Source organism: Anopheles moucheti, chromosome 2, assembly GCF_943734755.1.
Source record: "Anopheles moucheti chromosome 2, idAnoMoucSN_F20_07, whole genome shotgun sequence".
Lineage (NCBI taxonomy): Eukaryota > Metazoa > Arthropoda > Insecta > Diptera > Culicidae > Anopheles > Anopheles moucheti.
The window spans coordinates 12,285,670-12,305,011 of NC_069140.1; the positions used below are offsets into that span (position 1 = coordinate 12,285,670).

Consider the following 19,342-nt stretch of genomic DNA (forward strand, 5'->3'; position numbering starts at 1 on the left):
CACTGCTCACACACACTCGATGCCGGGTTGACCGATTGTTTCGAATTCAAAGACCTGGTGTCGTCTGATAGCTGTAAAAGGAAACAAACACATTATTCATTAAATAGGCGAAGGAATTCCGTAATCATATTGATTATACGATGAAACAATTCTCTATAAATGGCCCATAGTCAATCACAAAAATCCCACCGATTATTATGAGACGGACATGAGTCACGTTCATTTTTAACAGAGTAAACAATATTGAGTGTCTGAAAGCATCTGGCCTTGCTCTCACTGTTAAGGAATCGATTCCTGCAATGCACAAAGGCAAAGGCTCTTGAGAGATAAGCACAATCCGCATCGTCCTACGAAAATATTTACAATCCTTAGTACACAAAGATTTTCCGATCAACACCGTGAAGCGAATGTTAGTCGGGAAATTAGGGGCATCTTACGTTCCCCTCTCATGGGACCGTATCCGCAATTAGTACGGTTAATTGTTTTCAACGCTGCATAACATCGGGCCCTCACTGTTATTGCTACTTTACAACGACCTACATTTCGCAACGACACAACCAAAGTACTGCGAAATCGGCGCTGTTATTGCGGCAGCTGCTGGATGTACACTTGGGGAGGGCTCTTTCGTTTTTTATGCTCCAACGCCGTGTGTGTGTGTCGGTTGTTTTTACTGCTGTTGTTGCCGTAGCTTCTTGCGTGATTACTTCACCAATCAAGCGCACACTTTTTCTTCCGTTCCGTGCGCCACGATACGTTTGTCCCCGGGCACGAAATTATCGGTAATCGAAAGGCAAAGGGTCCGACCAGCGATTTGCGGTAGCATTCACTCCATTGTGACCCGTTATGGTTACACTATTAACGATAATTCCACTACCAAATGTATTACTTTTGTTGCACTGACGGAGATTTTTTCTTCCGCTGTCAAAAACGGCCACTGACAGTTCGTTTGGTTTATTTTGTTTGCATCCTGGGACTGGCAGGGCTCTAAACCGGATAGCAGAATCCACTATACTGAAATAGAAACCATAAATATTACAGGTGGCAAACATGTAACAATTGCAATTGTTTGATAAGATGTAAATCGTGTTAATCTCCTTGGATTTATATTAACAATAAATGAAAATATAAACTTTCAGGCAGGCAATCATGTCATTGGTAAAGGTCGTGTATGGCAAAGCATTTCCGTTCTTGTTAGCAGTTTTACATCAAACATTATTTTCCTCTTTTAGAACCACGAACGCACTTAGCCCACGCGGTGTCTATGCTCTCCGGACACCACCCACATTGGCACTACCCAAGTCAACGAACTTTCCGAAGGCGAATGATGCGGCATGAACGCTACAGCAAAATAGTGCAGTCATCCGTATGGAAGCAACGGTACTAACAATCAGAACAATAGTGAGCAACATTCGATTGTTTCTTACTCTGCCTGCTTTATCTATTTCGCAAATTTTCTCACAAAACTACGTGTTTCATGTTAACACCGGGAGGGATGATCACGTTTCTACCAACAAACAATCCCACCCTCGTATGTTCCCACATATCGACGCACACGCGCACCCACACTACTAAACAAAAGTGCCGCATCTTCCGCTTGCGGAATCACATTTCCCGTATGGTGCACAAATGACCAACGATAGATCTTTCACAAACCATACACAGTGTTTCACTTACCACGTGACTTTAGTACAACAGTGGTGTAACTTTTCTGTTAATTTACTTTATATTTCTTGTCGCCCGTAAAACTGCGAAAGCCAACACGACTTGCGCTGTTGATTTGTGTTTACTGAAGAGCATAAAAAAATACCGCGTTTTGACATTACGCGCGCACGTCAATTTGACAACCGCAGGGTTGAACGAGGAGCTACCAACGCAGGAATCATTTCTTTCAAATATTCAAAAGCATAAATAAAACAGAATTTTTATCTATTTTTTAATGTGTAAAAATACTATCGGTCCACGCATGTCGATTATATCGATTTATATTTTTGTGTTTTCAAAATTCGCATTGATAAAAATACACACTGGAATATATAGGTTTGCATGACGCAGGAAGGATTCGATCGCAAAAGGATAATACGAACGGCAGTTCCACTCATTTACCATCCCAACATTGCACTTTACCATTCTCGTAAGCAAGATTAATGCGCAGCTTTGGCACGTACTTTCCTGCCTTAATTAGTTCCATATTTTCGTCTTCAAAAAACTGTAAAATACATCATACAGGAGCAATGAGTATTTAAACCCAGCATAAATTGATATGGGAGCGCTTACCAAGCACTGGGATATAAATTTAAGGTATTTCCGTTCCATCTGTTGATTCACCTCTTTCAAAATTGATATGCTGATAGAGAAACATAATTATTATGTGATGATGAATGCTTAACAACAGTTCTCCATACTTACTTATCATCGATGCATAGGCGCTGTAGAATGTATTGGCAAATCTTGGTGTTGCAATCAACGTCAAAAAGTGGAATACCAAAATTTATGTCCAGAATAGTCCATTCCTGATATCACAAATAACATTAGCTTGTATCATAAACTTTTCCTGTAAGCAATACCTACCTCTGCAGCCTTTTGTAGTAAATTTTTCCTCGAGATTTCTGTAAGGAAATGATCACAGCTTGAATACGAAAAACTACGCAAACACCTGCAAACACTCACCAGTATCTGAGTCCGATTCAGCAGTTTGCAGTACTGCTAGTTTATCGTTTGCTTCCTCCACAACTCCATTCGATTCATCGACAGTGGACAAACGTTCTGGCATATTTTCCTCCTCATCCGTGGTCGAAAGTTTCGCCGGTTCGGCTATTGCTTTGCTGCTTTCTTCTGGTTTTTCAGCGCTCTTTTGTTTGCTCTTATTACTCGTTCGATTAAGTACCACGGAAGGATTATAATTGTCGCAGCCTGCGCAAAAGAGAAATGCAAGACGTTGTGACTGTACAATTAAACGCTATTTAACATCTGTTTTTACCTAAATCAGGGACGCCCGTATTGATGAAAGTCACATAACCGAAGGTTTGTTCCATGTTTACCATTTGCGACAGCCCATTCCATGCGGCATGCTGTCCCCAACGATTATTTTCATCTGCAAAATTGATATTAAAAACGATAAAGACTTCTCAACAATTTACTAATTCGATTTTGCTTACCGTTTATGTCGAATGGAAAAGGTTCGTAGTGCACTTTAGCTGGTTCGTTAATGCCATAGCCCTGAATTAAGAGACATTCGTTCTTGAGGTGCTCGTTAAGTGTGTAAAATTTTTCCGAGTTTAGCACATACGAATCGGTATTGACGATTGTAATTAAAAGCTTCCCATAACCGAGAAACATTCGAGGCAAGGATTTCAGCAAAGTACCTAAAATAAAATATACGATATTATCTAAACTCCAATACACTCCATCTCAATTCGGAGTACGGTACATACCTTTCTTCAGAAATAAAGACGGTGGACCGTATCCACCCATGTGGTAATAGAACAGCTTCGACCATATGTGTGAGTCGGCAGAGCTTTGGTAAAATTGGCCGAAAAAGGGAATGGTAAACTGACTAGACAGCGACCCCGATAATGGGGCCGCCGATATAAGGTACTTGTACTTTCGCTCCAACAGTCGATTCCGCGTGTGGACGTCGAGTCCCTCGATGCTCTCGAGACGCAGCAGGTCCAGTTCGATCTTCAGCGAACTTTTCAGCGCAACAATGGTCGATCGAAGCAATACCGCGTGGTTAAAGTACCGACTTACTTCTCCCTCTGATTCCGCATCCAGCATCGACACCTTTTCCAGCTCCTCGAGCAAATCGGCCATTCCTTCGTCGCACAGTTTGCCCACCTCGAACAGTGTAATGGCGTGCGTTTTTAGTCCGGGCGATAGATTCCCCATCATGAGGAACGCCGTCAGTGTGGAATCGAACAGAAACCCGACACGCTTTGCCGAGCGGAATCCACCCGAACCAGCTTCGGGCGTAGTTTTTTCCTTCGACACAGGTCCATGGGAACCGGTTGGTGTGCAATCGGTTGGTAAGGGTGACGTAGGACTGGACGGATCGGACGGTGGGAAGAAGGGTACGGACGTTATGCTACCGTCGGGCGATGGTTTCACTTCCAGCGGTACCTCCGAAAGCAACAGGGCGTGATAGTTGTAGGCAGCCGAATCTTCGCCACCGTCCGCCTGCGGCTTGAGCCAGCTTTCGTCTAGCTTAAACTCGGCAAAGGCATTCTTTATCTTGGCAAACCCCAACCGACAGAACAGTGATGTCGCTTGTTTTACAGTATCCATGTGTACTTGTAAAATTTGGGAAAGCTGTAATGGAGCAAACGGAACATTGATGAAGACACTCCACAAACAGCAAGTCCTTTCTGCGTACCTCCGAAATGGTGCACTGCTCATCCGTCGTAACGAACACGTTGTAGAGCAAATTTTCAAAGTAATCTCCAGCGACCCGATTCATGACAAAGTTACGCAACGGTGGAATGTTTATCCGATCGTCGCTGCTGATTGGCACATCCAGGTAGATGAGTCCCTTGCGGTAAAGTTTCTGTACCGTGTCCAGTGCTAGTGTACCGGCCGTTTGTGGACCGCAGTCGATCAGCTGGTCGATTGTGTTGATCTCCTCAAGGGTAAGGTTCTAAAAAGAAAGAGAAAACGATGGACTTGTAGGGAACTTGAAAATGCTCTCCTCAGTGCTAGTTACCTCAACGTCCTTCTCCAGTATGTGACCTATCTCGACGATCCACCACGGATGCATCGTTACGGTGCGGGGAAATTTTGGCAGGAAGTGGTACGGATTCTTCTTAAAGAACGAACGCGGTGAACTGGACTTCAGATCGCTCGAGACGGATAAATACTCGTTCCGACCGATGCCCAGCACACGCAAACAATCGGCCGCGGTAAAGTTGGGCAGTGCGTCATAATTTTTATCGTGTGTCAGCAGGAATGCAATCATGTCTGGAAGAGGAATAGCAAAATAAACGAATCTTACTACCATGTAATGTAAAAACTGGGTTCCGAAGGGATCCCACTATAAAGGCTACGACCGAACGAACGCATATCGTTTCAGGGTGTGTGAAGTACCTGTATAATAGTTGAATGGTGTTACGCGCAATCCCTTAGTGATAACGTCCGCCAGATGATAAGGGAATATGTGGAGCGCTCGTATGTTCACCTCCACCAAACGTTCGTAGTATTTTTTCTCATTCTTCGTCACGCTGTACACTGCAAATGGTGAGTCGTACGTGAAAATACAATAACCAACAATCTCCGGATGGTTGCAATAAATTGCTCCAAAATGCCACCTACCGATGTTGCCACGAAATCGAAGCTGGTTGAGCAAGCTGTAGTCCACAATTTGTTTGCGATAATCGGCCTCATCGTTGTTTAGCGCCTGCAAAAGCATAGGAAACACTCATACGTTTATCACAGCCACCATGGCCATGGTTCCGCCGCAGTTCTCTTACCTTCCGCACGTCCGAGCTTAAATCTTTCCAGGCGATATTACGTCGGATGCATTCCTCCACCTTGTTGGATACAAACCCGGAACCCATCCTGTAATGGCCCCGGTACCGGGAGTTCTGACCACACGGAGCACAGTATCCGCTGGAATGTAGACGGGTTGAAGCGCTGGAATGTTGTTGCTCGGTGCAAAATAAAACCCCCTGCACACGGGATTGTGTTGTTTTGATGGAGAAAAGAAACTTTGTGACGTGTTATGTTTCGTGACAGGTTCCCAACGACCATGAAAGGGCCGTTCCATGATTAGAACAGCGTTTGAAGGTAGGTGAAATTATGCAAAACTTGTACTTATATCTGTGAATGCTTTACCTAAAAAGTAAAACCCTAGAATATTAAAAGGAGGGTTTAAAAAACAGGGAAATTATAAAAGGATTTTTATTTAAAAACAATTGTAACGATGCAGCAAACCCACTGTGATGCGTTTCCAAACGTCAAAAGCTCCAGTGAAAGCTTTCCGCTGGAACACCATTGCGCTGATAGGGTGAAATCAAAAGTTACCATTCGAGGCCGCGAGGGCGCGAGTGCCTGGTACTACAGGCATTAAAACCACAATAAATCGCTTTAATTGATAAACTATAATGGGAAAACGACCAATTCTCGTCCAAAACAAGTTCTTGTTTAAAAATCAACATATGCGTCATGTTGCAACATAAGCAAGCCCGTCTCCATTGTGAGAACCATTGCAACAGAAACCGCTGCTGAAGGGATTGATTATCTATCATCAGCAACACTTGCAGGCATTCACACTTGCGACAGGCAATTCAGAAACGGAAAGAAGTACGAAACCGGGCCCGAACCAAAAACCAGACGGTCTACGTGACGAAGGGGAGTGCGTCCAAAACGGCGACAAACGGCTGCCGTAGCATAGCGCAACATAGCCACGCATTAATCCCCCTGCGAGGGTTGCCTGCGGGAAAGGGTCGACCAAAGCGGACGGAACCTTCGGGCGTGCGTTAAAGCGAGAAAACGTAACGAACCGGAATCAAAGAAGCTGCGGGACCCGAAACGGCTAGCTTGTTGTGCGGTCAGGTGTAGGAACGGGACAGAAATGCGCGGTTATTAGTGGTGTTTTGTTTTGATCCACACGCACTCGTGGGTTTACAGCGCGGGGAGGGTAGGGGAGGAGCGCGGGGGGTGGGGTGTTGGACCAAAAAAAAACGAACAACAACAAGCTGATGATTGCAATCGCGGCCGAAACGATGGCACTTTCTTTCGTAACATAGTTTCCACCGAGTGAAATAAAAAAAACACGGATCGCTTTGACCGTGGCGCTTTTTGGCCGCGACCGCACTGCCCTGGTACGATCGCTTGGCCTACCCCACCCCTTTAAAAAACACCCCTAGCTCCTCAAACGGCCATTGACTTTTAGATGACCCGCGTATTACTGGGGCCGGAAGGCAGCAGGGTGGGGAGAGTGAGACGGGGAAGGAACTCGAGGGGGGGGGCTTGGTTTCTGTGTGTCACCTTAGTTTTTGTTTTGTTTGTTCCGTCTCTCCCTGGCACTGGGAAGGGGAAGCGCACGTTATACATCATTGCAAATGCGTGCGTTACGCCGTGGATCGAGTTTGTGGAGCAAACGAAAAACGAAACTTGCAACTGGAAACTACAACCAGCACCATCCATCCACGGTGGGCAGGTTTTACCTTTACACTGTTAGGCCTCACAATATCGCGGCGACTCGCTGATTGTACCTCGCTGCAGCCAACGCGAGGCAGTGCGGCCGATGCAATTTCTGCTGCATCGTAACCGTACGCGTTATCACGTGCCGGTAGGAGCGATTTTATTTCCTTTTTTCTGTGTTGGCCTCTCCCCTGTGTGGTCACCTCCAAAGATTTACAAGTCGTGCTGATCGTTTGAATAAGCGTAACCGTCCGACCGAAATTGATAAGCATCGATGCATGATTTATCAGCGAGAAAAGGGGCTCCCCTGCATCGTGTATCTCCGATGAATACTCCACCACACTAGCCATCTCCGCTACGTACCCGAAAGTTCTTGCAGATGAACATCTTTCGACAGCGGTTTTATAGCACCTCATAGCCTCATAAAATCTCATGTCAGTGTGGGTCAGCAATGGTTGTTGCTGGACATCAAGCAACAACCCCACAAGCCCCCAATTCCCGGACGCGAGCAAAGGTTTCTCTCTCCGCGGGCAATTAGTCGCTCAAGGTTCGTCCGTTCCAAACGCCTTTACAACCTTTTACACACCAAGTTTTCACCGGCTGATGGCGGGCGCGCTGGACGATGCTTGTCTAATTTGCACACGGATTCTTCACGCCACCACCAACCAACAAACACATCGACGAATAGTGGGAAACGGAGAACCGTAATCGATGAGCCTTCTCCGGCTCCGGCACCGAACCGTGAACATCGACATCACAGTCAATTCACCTACAAGTGTGCATGTGCAGCGAAATAGAGACCTTCAACCCGAACCGATGCATTGAGAGGCACCGGCGGGTGGAACTTGGCGAGACATTAAAACGAAATTTTATGGCAACAGGAACAGCAACAACGAAAAAACATTCACCTATGGCGCAAAACATGGTGTCTGCGGATGGTGAAAAAAAAAGTATTAAGCTCATCTCGACCACCAACACTTCAACGTGTGGGGAACTGGATATTGGAGGCACAGCCGCACGAGTGGCGCTACCTAGAATATATGATACTTATGCGAAACACAATTCTGCTAAAGCGAGAGCTCTGCGGCTGGTAGGAGGATTGTCAACTTCCAGAACATCCAGACACAGCAGTGCGCAATCTTCCGCTTCGTGCTATAAAACCGGATTCACACACAAATGTGGTTGGCCGAGAGTGGTAGGGTGGTGAAGATAACTTCGTTTAAATATCATCCAGTACTAGAATTTTATATCAACTTTGGGGAGGGAAACGATTGATTCGAATTGCATAAAGTTCATCTGCATTTAGTGTATGTTGAAGCTCTCAGAATCATTTTGTCCAGATTGGATCAATAAGCTTCCAAGTAGCTCGATAGATTGTGTCTAAGATGGTGATAGGGTATTGTGAAGGAGTCCACATCAAGAACTCTGGCCTGTACAGGGGTGTACTTCATGTACTCTTTGAATAGAATGATTTTGTTTAATGATATCTGCAGTAATGTACGAAGACACTCTTCTGGTTCTTACAAGTTCAGAGACTCTTCTCGTTCTTACAACTTCAATTTCTTTTTATGTGTGATGAACCAGCCATAACAAGAACAATAACGCACGGATACACAAATAACCAAGAGCAATATCAGAACTTCTTTTTTGAAAAACTCACCGTTCAGCGTTTAGTAATAGCCAACAGACGAAACACCAATTCTTTGAATACATTCGCCCGTCCAGCTCCTCGGCTTTAACCAGGGCTTATGCAATTTACTTTACAAAATATTCAATAAAGTCGTTAGTACTGTTGTGCTTAATGTATCTCTAGAGAAGAGTAAATCATATGAATCTTTGGTGAGGAGTCATTCAAATCAAGAGTCGTCTCTCAAATATTTCAAAAATTCTCAAAAGATCTAGTGCCATGGAACGACTATTTTTGATAACTGTAAATCGGGAAGTGGAGGGGGGGCATGTTGGACATGCTGGACATGGACATCTTTAGCGAATCATAAATCATTAATCATCATATGTCTGCCTTGTGGCTACACATGATGCTAGTACTTAATATCCAGTGCTATAATTAAACTTAAAATTAACATTAAATAAACAAACGAAAGCAAACAATAAGGGACTAGAAGTTAAATCTCCTAGATAAAGAATACAGTGAGGATTTTAAGCGGAAACGGAACGAAGACCATGCGAACTGGAAGTAAAAAAAAATGTGACGAAGAATTAAAAGATTATTGAATTCTCACGCAATTTAATGGCAAAAATCTGATATGTCTGCTTTGGTGCAAGGTCAGACTTTGCCGGGCTTTGGTTGTATTACAATCTTAATTCGCCCATTATTCTTCGATCTAAGGGGACTTCTGAGGCATTACGAGGCAGAAGTTTTTGCTCTCCAAGACAATAAGCTCCACCAGCCGTGTGCGGTAAAGTTACCCCATACAAACAATTATTTCCTAATAACCGTATGCTGCTTCTGGGTCCTTAAAGACTCCTCCAACAACACAACCACAAAACTTCAAAAACAGGATGTCGAAACGGTATTTCAACTATTAACGACTTCCGCTGACTCCTTTTAACAATTTTCCCGCTTTTCCAACTTTTTCCCGAAAACACACCCAAAGATGGCAATCCCGCCAAACAACAGCTTTGCTGCTGTACTTAAAGCATCGCTGCATGTCTCTCGCTAGACGATGTGGATACGTTTAATGAACTGAATTAATTTCCAACAGCCGCTCTAGCTGGGCCCCGCAACCGAAAGTTGGCCGGGGCGCGTTGTTTTTACTATCGCGATGATTTTTCACCTTTTTGCCAACCTGCCTCTAGTCCGCTGTTTACCTTCTGGCCTCTCTGTTTGCTGCTTCTTTTCCTGCTTCTTATTGCTCTCTCGCTTCTTCCCTAAAGCCGAGTTATGCTTTTCTTCTCTCCGGGTGGTGCGCCTTTCACCCATCTCGAGCGGTTCCTGCCTCCTTGGATGGGGTTTTTCCACCACCATGCGCTGCGCGCGTTACGCGCCATTCGATGGGAATGGTAATTAATCATGCGAAAAGTTTTCTCACAAGCGCCTCAATTTATACCTTCGAGCGGCCACACAAGGGACACTCTCTCATGCTACCCTTTTTTTTTTGGTGGATGACGCTTGCCTACACCAGCGAAAAACAAGCGGCAACATAACACCCTTCTCGGCGATGGAAAATGATGTTTTTACCCTTGAAAAATACCAACCCACCTTCCCCCCGTACTCGACCATGCTCCTTCCCACGCTGGTGACTCAACGAACACAAAATCCACAAATCCTTGCAGAGCTGAACGGCGCGGAACTACGTGAGTAGAGTGGAAAGGTTCTCAGTTGCACCGAACTGTACTTCGTTGCATGTAGTGCATGAGTATAAGTGTGTGTGCAGTGCGTCGCCACTGACCTAATTCTTCCGTTATGCTTTCCCGGCATTTTCACCATCAAACCGGGAGGAGGAAAATCAAACCAATGTTCGTGTGCCACCAGGACTACGGTAGCACCTCAAATGCTTCCACCCAGTGGCTTTACCGTCAATTTTTCTGTTTTTCGTTCTCCATTACACACCGTGCGTACTGCTGCCTGTTCGTGTTCTCCCGTGCACCAGAGTCACGTCCACCCCGCTTGAACACTTCAGCTGCCTTTTTAGTGGCTACGCTGTTGCCACGCGGTGCCTTTTTCCGGTGCGTCTCACCACGGGCCCGATGATGGGGCCGGCATTGGCGAACCGTGAAGAGTTTTCCTTTTTCAGCTTTCCGGCCCACCTCTGCTTTGAAGGGGTGGATGGGAGGGGGAGGGGGAGGCGGCTAGAGGGGCAAATTCTTTTTCTTTGGTTTGGCTTTGTTTTGGGTGGCTCGAGAAAAGCCATTACCGGGGGTGGGGGTTTTGCACCCGGGCAACAGTTTGGAGTAATTTTAAACTTCGTTTCATAGGCGAGGGAAATGGTTTCGGTTGGGTTCTACCGCACAACACGATTTATGTATTGACGAGAAACAGTTCTATACAAACAATACAGTGTTTAGCGTTGTATGTAATGTTTATTCATTAAATTATGGCAAATATATCGAAACCGATATAACACTGCTTTGCAGAAACGAATCAATGGAGAAAGCATGTTTTCGAAAAAGGAATATTTATAAAACACCACACCATCGAAAAACGCACCCACACCCACATTAACTAAATCTGGCCGCATCTTCACCCACGTGCCAATTTCGGCTGCAACGTGTGGTGGATTTGGTGTTGTTTTTTTTTTGTTCCTCCCCTTTCTTGCCAACGCTGCCTCCATTTCAAGAGCAATTTCGCCTTGGCGGGCGACCCGAACCGCAAAGCGAAACAGATGGTGTCCATTGCTCGAACCATTGGCAAGCGACTCATTGGCCACCGGTTTCGGCTTCGCTACCCTTCTCCCATCACGTAACACGCCCGATACCTTCTGCGGTGCATTATTGTGTCACAGTGAACGACTTTACGCCGTTCGCTTCTAATAGGGAAAAACTTCTCCAAAGCGTATGATGACGCTGACGACGAAGCGCCGTTGTCTACACGTGCTAATTCTTGCCATCCTTCGGAAGATGCTAAACCTGTTTTGCACACAGAGTTTACGAGCTGGTAAGCTACATCGGTAACGTTCCGCGAATGAAGAAGGGCCAAAACTTTCGTGTGGAAAACATCCCGAAGCGACGGGAAGTTTGGCCACCATTGGTGATGATAGATTTACTATCACGAATCGAAAGGTTGACGATCATCATCCATCATTTGCACGAACTACTAGTGCTACCGCTGCATACACGCTGTTTCATGAATGAAAACAGCGATCTTTTATTACTGCAGTCGAAAGTGCAATGTCCCGTCTTATCAGCAGCAGTAGATTCGTTTCCATCCAGCCGACGATCTTCCACTCGCATTGCTGGCGCTGCAAAAAATGTGCCCCTCAAAATTGTGTTCCTTTGCTGAAGTTTATTCATCCGTTTTAAGTTCCTTTCCATATAGTTTTTCCTTTATTTAACATTCCTACATTCATATCGCACACACTCTCTACGTAAGTTGCATGTTTGAGGACACCTGCCGGTGGAGTAAAGTGTAAGCGCTCGAGCGGAGAATAAAAACCACGGTTTTATCACTTGATAACAATACCCGTTTATCACCCTAGCGGTCTGTGAAATGAAGCACGAGTAAAGGCTCTTGATTATCACACAACTTACCGCCCATTTTAAGCCCTTTAAGCACACCTTTTTAAGCTTTCGGCGTAGCCAATAGTAGCTAAAACAAATTAATTACTCTCAGCACACAAATCGCCATTTTTCGGCATTAAAACAAAAATCGAACATCTCGCCAGGAACGGGTTTTTAATATATTTCTCCGGCACACGGTCGTAGTAGCAGCAAACAACGAAACCGCCTGTGCATTATTCGGTGTGCGTAAAGAGTCGTTGTTTTTTTTTTGCAAAGGTTGCTATGGATGGTTGTCGGTAGTAGCTACCGGTGCTACTACTCGCAACGCACACCGCACACCGTGCAGTGGTAGTAGTTAAAGGCAGCGAAACACCGCATGGAAAGGGAACATCACTTGCCTCGGTTAATTCAGTGTGGGCCTGGTTTTCTAACGAACGGCGTATATATTATGGGTGACAAAATGGCAACGGTGAGAGGCTGCGACGTCATAAGCGGGCCTCCGCGCCTATTAGCGTCTCGTGTTTGTCTCAGTTCCTCAGCTCCTCTCTCAATAACGAAAAAAAAAACCCCATCAAGCCACGGTAGCCAAGGGGTGGTGGGAATCAAGAATTGTGCGGCCAGTTATGTAGGGGTTATTTTGGTAATGGTGGGGTGCGAACGAGAGTGACGTTTCAATGGGGCGTTTTGGGGTGGTTTAATCTCGTAGCATCATCGAACTCGCAGAAAATGAAAAATGAGATTGGAGAGTGAAAGAAGGATAAGGAAACATGAAAAAGGTGTAAAATTAACAATAGAAAAAGATGATATGAAGCTCCAAAGTAAGAAATGAGATTTTTAATACATTAAAGGTGAATAATAATTATCGCCCTAAAACTGGATGGCGTTTTTTTAAAAGGGATAATAAAGAACAATAAACCCGAGGATGCCTCGATGGTGTTTTGGTGTAGCGGCGACAATCTTCACACGACAATACTGGTCCAAAATCCCATCTGGACCAATCCTCACGTACGTCCTATCAGGCGCTACAGGTAAATAAAATTAAAGAGGTGCTGCTTGTGATGAAATCTTGTCCACACTTTCTTCTTCGTCCTCATCTGCACAACAACCTCAAGAGGTCTATAGGTCTAGAGGCCTGCCATATCTGGTTTTCTGTGACTTTATTTATCCTGTGACTTGGATAATCAAGTTCTGCGTACGAGGGGGATTAGTCCGGATGAGATTTTGTACCATTCCTGTCGTATGAAGACCGGCGCCTCGACCATCATGTCAACGGGCCGCCCTTCAAACACATAGTTTAATCCACTAAGAGAGATCCAAACAACAAAAACAAGTTCAGCGTTTCATTTCGTGATTTGTTTTACTTTCCTACGCATCCTAAATTGTGGACTTTGCAACAATTTTTACGTCAGCTTTTATTTATGTTTTGCCTTACTTTTCTCTGCATGCTTTATCGGATTTCGAGTTGATTTTCCGGATTCGTACTGGGAATTTGGTAATGCCGAAATTTGGCAATTTGCGCATGAATGAGCATTACGCACCATTCCCAGTAGGAGTAGTTCTGAAGAAATGGAATGGAAACGTTTGAACCGGAGCTAGCCGGAATTGTGCTCCAAATGGCACTGCGTACAGTGGTTGCGATTCACATGAAGTGCCTTTGGACGAAATGTCGCAAAAAAAAAAGCGAAACGATTCCATCTCGTTGCTTGGTATCTGCCGATTTGTTATGTCTTGAGTTTGAGATATTTCTAATGATTCACCGAATTATTTACCTGTTTGTGAGCCTTTGCCATATGCTACAAAGACATCAGCATTGTTTTTGAAGCAAATGTGAAAACTAATCAATACTATTCACATCGTCCGTACTGTAATTGATAGTGAACGAGGCGAAAAAGAAATAGACAAAAACACGCAATCAAGGACTTTGCTAGGCCTATAGCTCCATTGTGTGTTTATGCTTCCCAATGTTCCCCGGTTATGCGTGCGTGTGTGTGCCGTTGTGCATGGGGTTCGTAGTTTGTTTATGTATGGACCACAGCAACGTTTGCACTGTGTGTGCCGAGCGGAGTCTGCCCGAACAGACATCCCTCCACGCGGTTCTGGGGCGAAGGGGGGCCAAGCGAAGATATTTTATGTTTGTTTTGTTTAGCGAACATACACAGCGCCGCATTTCGTGTTCGCTCATATGAATCGGAATTTCACATGGGCGGGGAAGCAACATCCACGTTGCGCGGAAGGCAGCAGGCTGGAGGACATGGACGTCTTTATCGGGCGACGCGTAACGTTAGTATCTGGGCAGTACGGAACGCGAGAGATCACACGAAACTACGCGCCGGAAAGCTTCATTTGCCATTAAAATTGGGTGGCATTTCCGAGCGATTACGCAGCAGCAGCAGAAACTTTAAAGTTCATCTTCTATCGCCCCGCCGAGGAGTTGATGCTGGCCGGAGGAGGAAAAACACTGGCCCGGGTTTTGGTTTCACTAATGGAAACGCGAAAGCCTTTTGGGCAGTGGATTGCAAAAAACAACAACGAAAATGACATCCCGAATGGCACAACAAAGCAACCATCGACACACGGCGGGGATAGTGTGTTGACTATTGTTTCGTTGTTTTTTTTTTGTTTGCCCGTCACCTCCACTGTTGCCCCATTCTACACTGCAGCGGGGGGGGGGGGGGGTTCTGCCGTGGAAAACCGTCACGGCACGTCACCAGAAGATATTTTGTGTCGCATGCCGTTCGCCCGTTCGCTTCACGCTCGCTAGAACGTTTGGACGCCCTCCCAAAACCTGTCCGCGATTGATGTCGTATACGGAACACTGGCTGTACGCTCGAAGCGCTTCGACGGGTGAGGCAATGTGCAGATGCAACTTCTCCCCGATACACGGCTCGGTCTAGTTCCCCTTGCCACGCTTTGCCCCAAACTCGGCGTAACACAATCGGAAATCGTTTAGTTCGTTTGACAATTACCTGTTTCTTTTTTTTGTGTTGTGTCGTTGCTTTGCGCCCTTATTGCTCTTTGATTGGGGCTGCATGTTGAAACTTGGGTGATCGGTGACCCTCAAGGACGAAACTCGCACACGCGGCTCGGGTGGCAGCAATGCAATGCGGACCTTGAAGAAACGGGGAGCGCTATTGGAAGGAAAGGCTAGCAGAAACTACCGTAAGAATTGACAGTCTTAATGGAAACAAATGTATCTTAACATTGCGAAGGTATGTATATTATTATATTTAACGTATGCTTTAAAAAATGGACTTATTTTAGCGATTTTTCTTTCGAGTTCCCTGCCTACCTATAGGTGAACAATCCAGTTTTTCATCTGCTGTAGATGTCCTATTGTGCGTAGGCAATATTCGACAACATTAGAAGTCTATTTGTAAGATTTACAGACAGTGTCCTCCCGTATATCCGACTTGGTTCCGACTATATTATATTCTGACGAAAGGTAAGAGGGCCAAATAGAAGTCTTCTGCTGTCTACTCGACAGTAGACATCAGCGTAAAAAGTATCAGAATCTATAGATGAAGATCCTGAGGCAAAGTTCTCTCTAGAGGTTGAGGCAACCTATCAAACAGTGAAGAAGTACCTGCACAATATGGACTTTGTAAATGTAAGAGTAAGTCCTCTTCTGAGCATCAGGTAATCTTCCAGAATGCCAAATCTCTGCGACATCTGCGGCAGACAAAACTCTTCAGGGTACACCTCAAATGTAGGATCCAATCCAAAAATTCTGAGACCAATATAGAAACACTATTGATCATCAAGGTCACAATAAAGTAGTACGAAATGGCAACATTTATGTTTTGGATGGCTTTGGCTAATATTCCATCCAGGAAAATGTAAGGCCATCCGATATGTTAAGTACTGATTTGTAGTTAAAGAACACAAATTCGTTCATATCTGGAATATAACGATTCGTGGTTGATCTCCGTTTTAGTTAGAATTCTCACAAAATTATAATTTACAGGTAGCGCGCAGCATTTTCTTTTGAAGCTAAAGTCAGGATTTGAACCCTGAATAATAGTCCGGATGAAATTTGATATCAGCTCCCTTGAAACACTATGGCATAGAACTCCTTTAAAACATCATACAAGTCAATTTGGTATTTCATCCATTACAAACTAGGCGCAGGTTGATGGCGGGAAGCTACTTTAATGAAAACATGCAAACGGCACAACGAAAAGTCCCAACACGCGCGTCGTACAACAACATAACGTATTTTAATTATCCTCCAAGGAACCAAAAAGTCCGGCTATAGCCTATGCATGTCCATTGCACAGCGACTAACGTGCGATGGACACATCCTCATAACGTTACACCTGTTTGCATCGTAAGATACCGTAATGGCGTCAATTGACGGTATGGCACATGACGTGAAGTCCGCAATGAAGGGGAAACATTGGCGTTACCGAGCAGCACCCTTGGTGACGTTATCGGCTCATTGCCTGATTGTCGTTACACGTTTCTCTGATTATTGGTTTCGGTGCATTTTTTACTTGCCATCATCTGCTTTGGTAAATAACAAAGTAGGCTTCGCAATTTTATTCCAGCTATTCAAATATATCCCACCACGTCCAAGCTTCTAGTTCTACCAGTTTCATGAAAGAAGAAAGGTACCGCCATTTTCATTTATTAGAGTAAATAATTGAGTTGTGAAAAAAGGGGAATTATTTTTAAACTGTGCCATACCTCAGGCATTGTTACATAAATACGGATTCAAAGAGCGGTACTACGCCTGTAATGCCATTAAGAGCATTGGTTCGGTTATCCGGTTCATTCCGGTGCTTAAGAACATCGATATACAAAACAACCCACCCCCCGGACGGGAGTTAAAGACCTCCCCCTAGTGCCATCGTGCCTGGTTGACGGTTTCCTTTCCAGCGGCAATAGCATTTATTTGCCGCCCACGAACGTGAACGCGGCCGTGACGCGGGCAAGGGGGGGCCCAGACCTGATGCTCCCGCTATCACACTTCTCAACGCGCTTCTGCGCGCTTCTGCCACCTCCGCCACCCATCCGTCCTATGCTCACGCCTGCCGTGATCACGAGAGGAACTGCTCACGAGAGTGTGTTTCGCCTGCGAACGGTTGGTGGTTGTGTCGTGGGGGTGGGCACGCGTCGTAGACACTGCTGTGCGAAAACAAAAGCACACGAGAGTTGGAAGTGCGGCAAACATAAAAATAAAATGCAACAGCAAAAATGGGATGAAAAAAGAAAACTCTCCCCTACACACTCGCAGGATGAGCGTATATGAGAGGACGGGGTTTCAATTCATTCCGGAGCTGTGACCACACAGAGCCACAAGGCCTTGCGACTTAGCCGGTACAAGTGGGCTGTGCTTTACGATACGACTAGGTAACTTTTACTGGCGGATGTTTCTTGGTCGGTTCACACTATTTCCGTTCCATTGCCCATCATCAGAACGGAGACAGCATCGAGACTTGAGCCTACCACGATTTCCAAGGCAACCATCTAGTAGTCTAATATAGTTTGTTTCCTTAAAGTTGGAATTCGATGTTCGAAGAGATTCGAAGAGATGTGCTCAATGTGGTTTTTTGAATACATTCAACGAGTTGTGGACCCAACCTGTTCGAGCAAGTCGCAAACGAGAACGATACGTATCACGATCATCAGCGGCACAATTGAGTAAACGTCCGGATCATTCAACACCTGACATTCAACTCCTCCACACGCTTCGCTTCACACTTCGCTCAAGGATCCGAACATGTTGAACGCGCCTTGATAATTTCACTGCCGATGTCGCAAGCACGAGAACATCCCATTATTTGCATGTGACGGAGTATTGCCGGGTGACAACTTGTTCACCGTACCGGTTTTAGGATTAACGCACTTATCTGCACAGAGTTTAGTGTACTGGGGTAGTACCTGCGCGTGAGACGATTCCGCTCCGATACGAGACATAAACATTACACGTGTTGGGGTAGGTACTTATTGTTTCAGATAGTTAGAGGGTAACCATCAACCGACTCTACCCTGTAAATCTACTTGGGAAAGCGTTAATGGGACCCTTAGGGTTCCTTCGCAATGCATCCTTTTCACTTGCATATGACCATTTTCCTGGTTCACTCGCGCTGTTGTTCTCTCGCTCGCACTAATGTTTTCCAGCATCATTTTTTGGTACATCAAATCAATGTTCGCGTGAGGGAAAAAAGAGACAACGAGAAGAGTGTGGTGTGGTGGATCAGCAAATTGCCAAAAGAAGGTAATAGCGAAAGTGTTGCCTTGAGATACGTGCGAAGCAATAGAAATAAAAAAAAAACCCTGGCGAAATGGGTCCAAGGAGGCAAAAAGCGTAGAAGGAAAGAAAAAACAATAAACAAAACGCATATATCGAGAGACAGTTGGACATACGTGAGAGTGAGAGAAACAGCGTGATAGCGAGACGGAGAGAAAGACAGCGCGAAGAGCGTTTTGTGTAGGTGGGGTAGAATGAAGGACTAACAGAACCGCAAAGGGATGGTAGTAGGCATTTTCGCGTTTTCATCCCCAATCTGCCAACCACCCCTCTCAACTTCACTGGCCGATCCAGTGATACTATGGATCGTTGTGGTTTTCTCGCTTCTTATCGCAAGCGGTCACCACACGCTTTCCTTCCATTCAATGCAAATTGTAAAACTTTTTTCGTTGTAAAATCCCGTCTGCCAGCCGAGCCCACCATCCCTTGATCGGAAGGTAACATTCTGGCCCTCTTCCCTTTTGCCTTTGCTGCTTGATTTACATGCCATGTACGACACACGGTGGAATCGTGTTTATCTTAAAACGCTATTTCGAAGCGGTTTCGTTAGCTGAGCGAGTGTTGTGCTGGTGTGTTGGTGAAATTGTGTCATACCTTGCGTGGGGCAATCCACCTAGAGATCGAGACGATTGTTCAACTTATCGATATTTATTTGATAACAGAACTAAGGATATAACTCAGGGGTGCGACATCAGTTTATGATCTCTACTTAATTATTAGTAGAACAGAGTGAATAGCATGGTATATACACTTGGAAAGGAACCAAAACTCTCAATA

At 45.2% G+C, this 19,342-nt stretch overlaps 1 protein-coding gene across 1 annotated transcript; it reads right to left on the reverse strand.

The window, feature by feature from the left end:
• Nucleotides 1-1,935: 1,935 nt before the first annotated feature.
• LOC128310268 (protein FAM91A1) lies at nt 1,936-5,659 on the reverse strand. The gene is made up of 13 exons (XM_053046868.1): nt 5,460-5,659; nt 5,302-5,386; nt 5,077-5,217; nt 4,697-4,950; nt 4,370-4,630; nt 3,432-4,305; nt 3,156-3,362; nt 2,978-3,091; nt 2,668-2,910; nt 2,569-2,606; nt 2,407-2,510; nt 2,275-2,344; nt 1,936-2,206 (listed from the first exon to the last, which is right to left on the reverse strand). The coding sequence occupies exons 1-13, from the start codon at nt 5,544-5,546 to the stop codon at nt 2,096-2,098; spliced, it is 2,589 nt and encodes an 862-aa protein (XP_052902828.1). The 5' UTR covers nt 5,547-5,659; the 3' UTR covers nt 1,936-2,095.
• Nucleotides 5,660-19,342: the final 13,683 nt, after the last annotated feature.

What these genes read in the sequence shown, in the direction of transcription:
- LOC128310268 (XM_053046868.1), bottom strand. Translation starts at nt 5,546, where the DNA reads ATGGGTTCCGGGTTTGTATCCAACAAGGTGGAGGAATGCATCCGACGT. An exon ending in TACTGGAGAAGGACGTTGAG is followed by an intron (nt 4,631 to 4,696) that starts GTAACTAGCACT and finishes CTTTCTTTTTAG; the next exon opens with AACCTTACCCTTGAGGAGAT. An exon ending in TACTACAAAAGGCTGCAGAG is followed by an intron (nt 2,511 to 2,568) that starts GTAGGTATTGCT and finishes TTGTGATATCAG; the next exon opens with GAATGGACTATTCTGGACAT.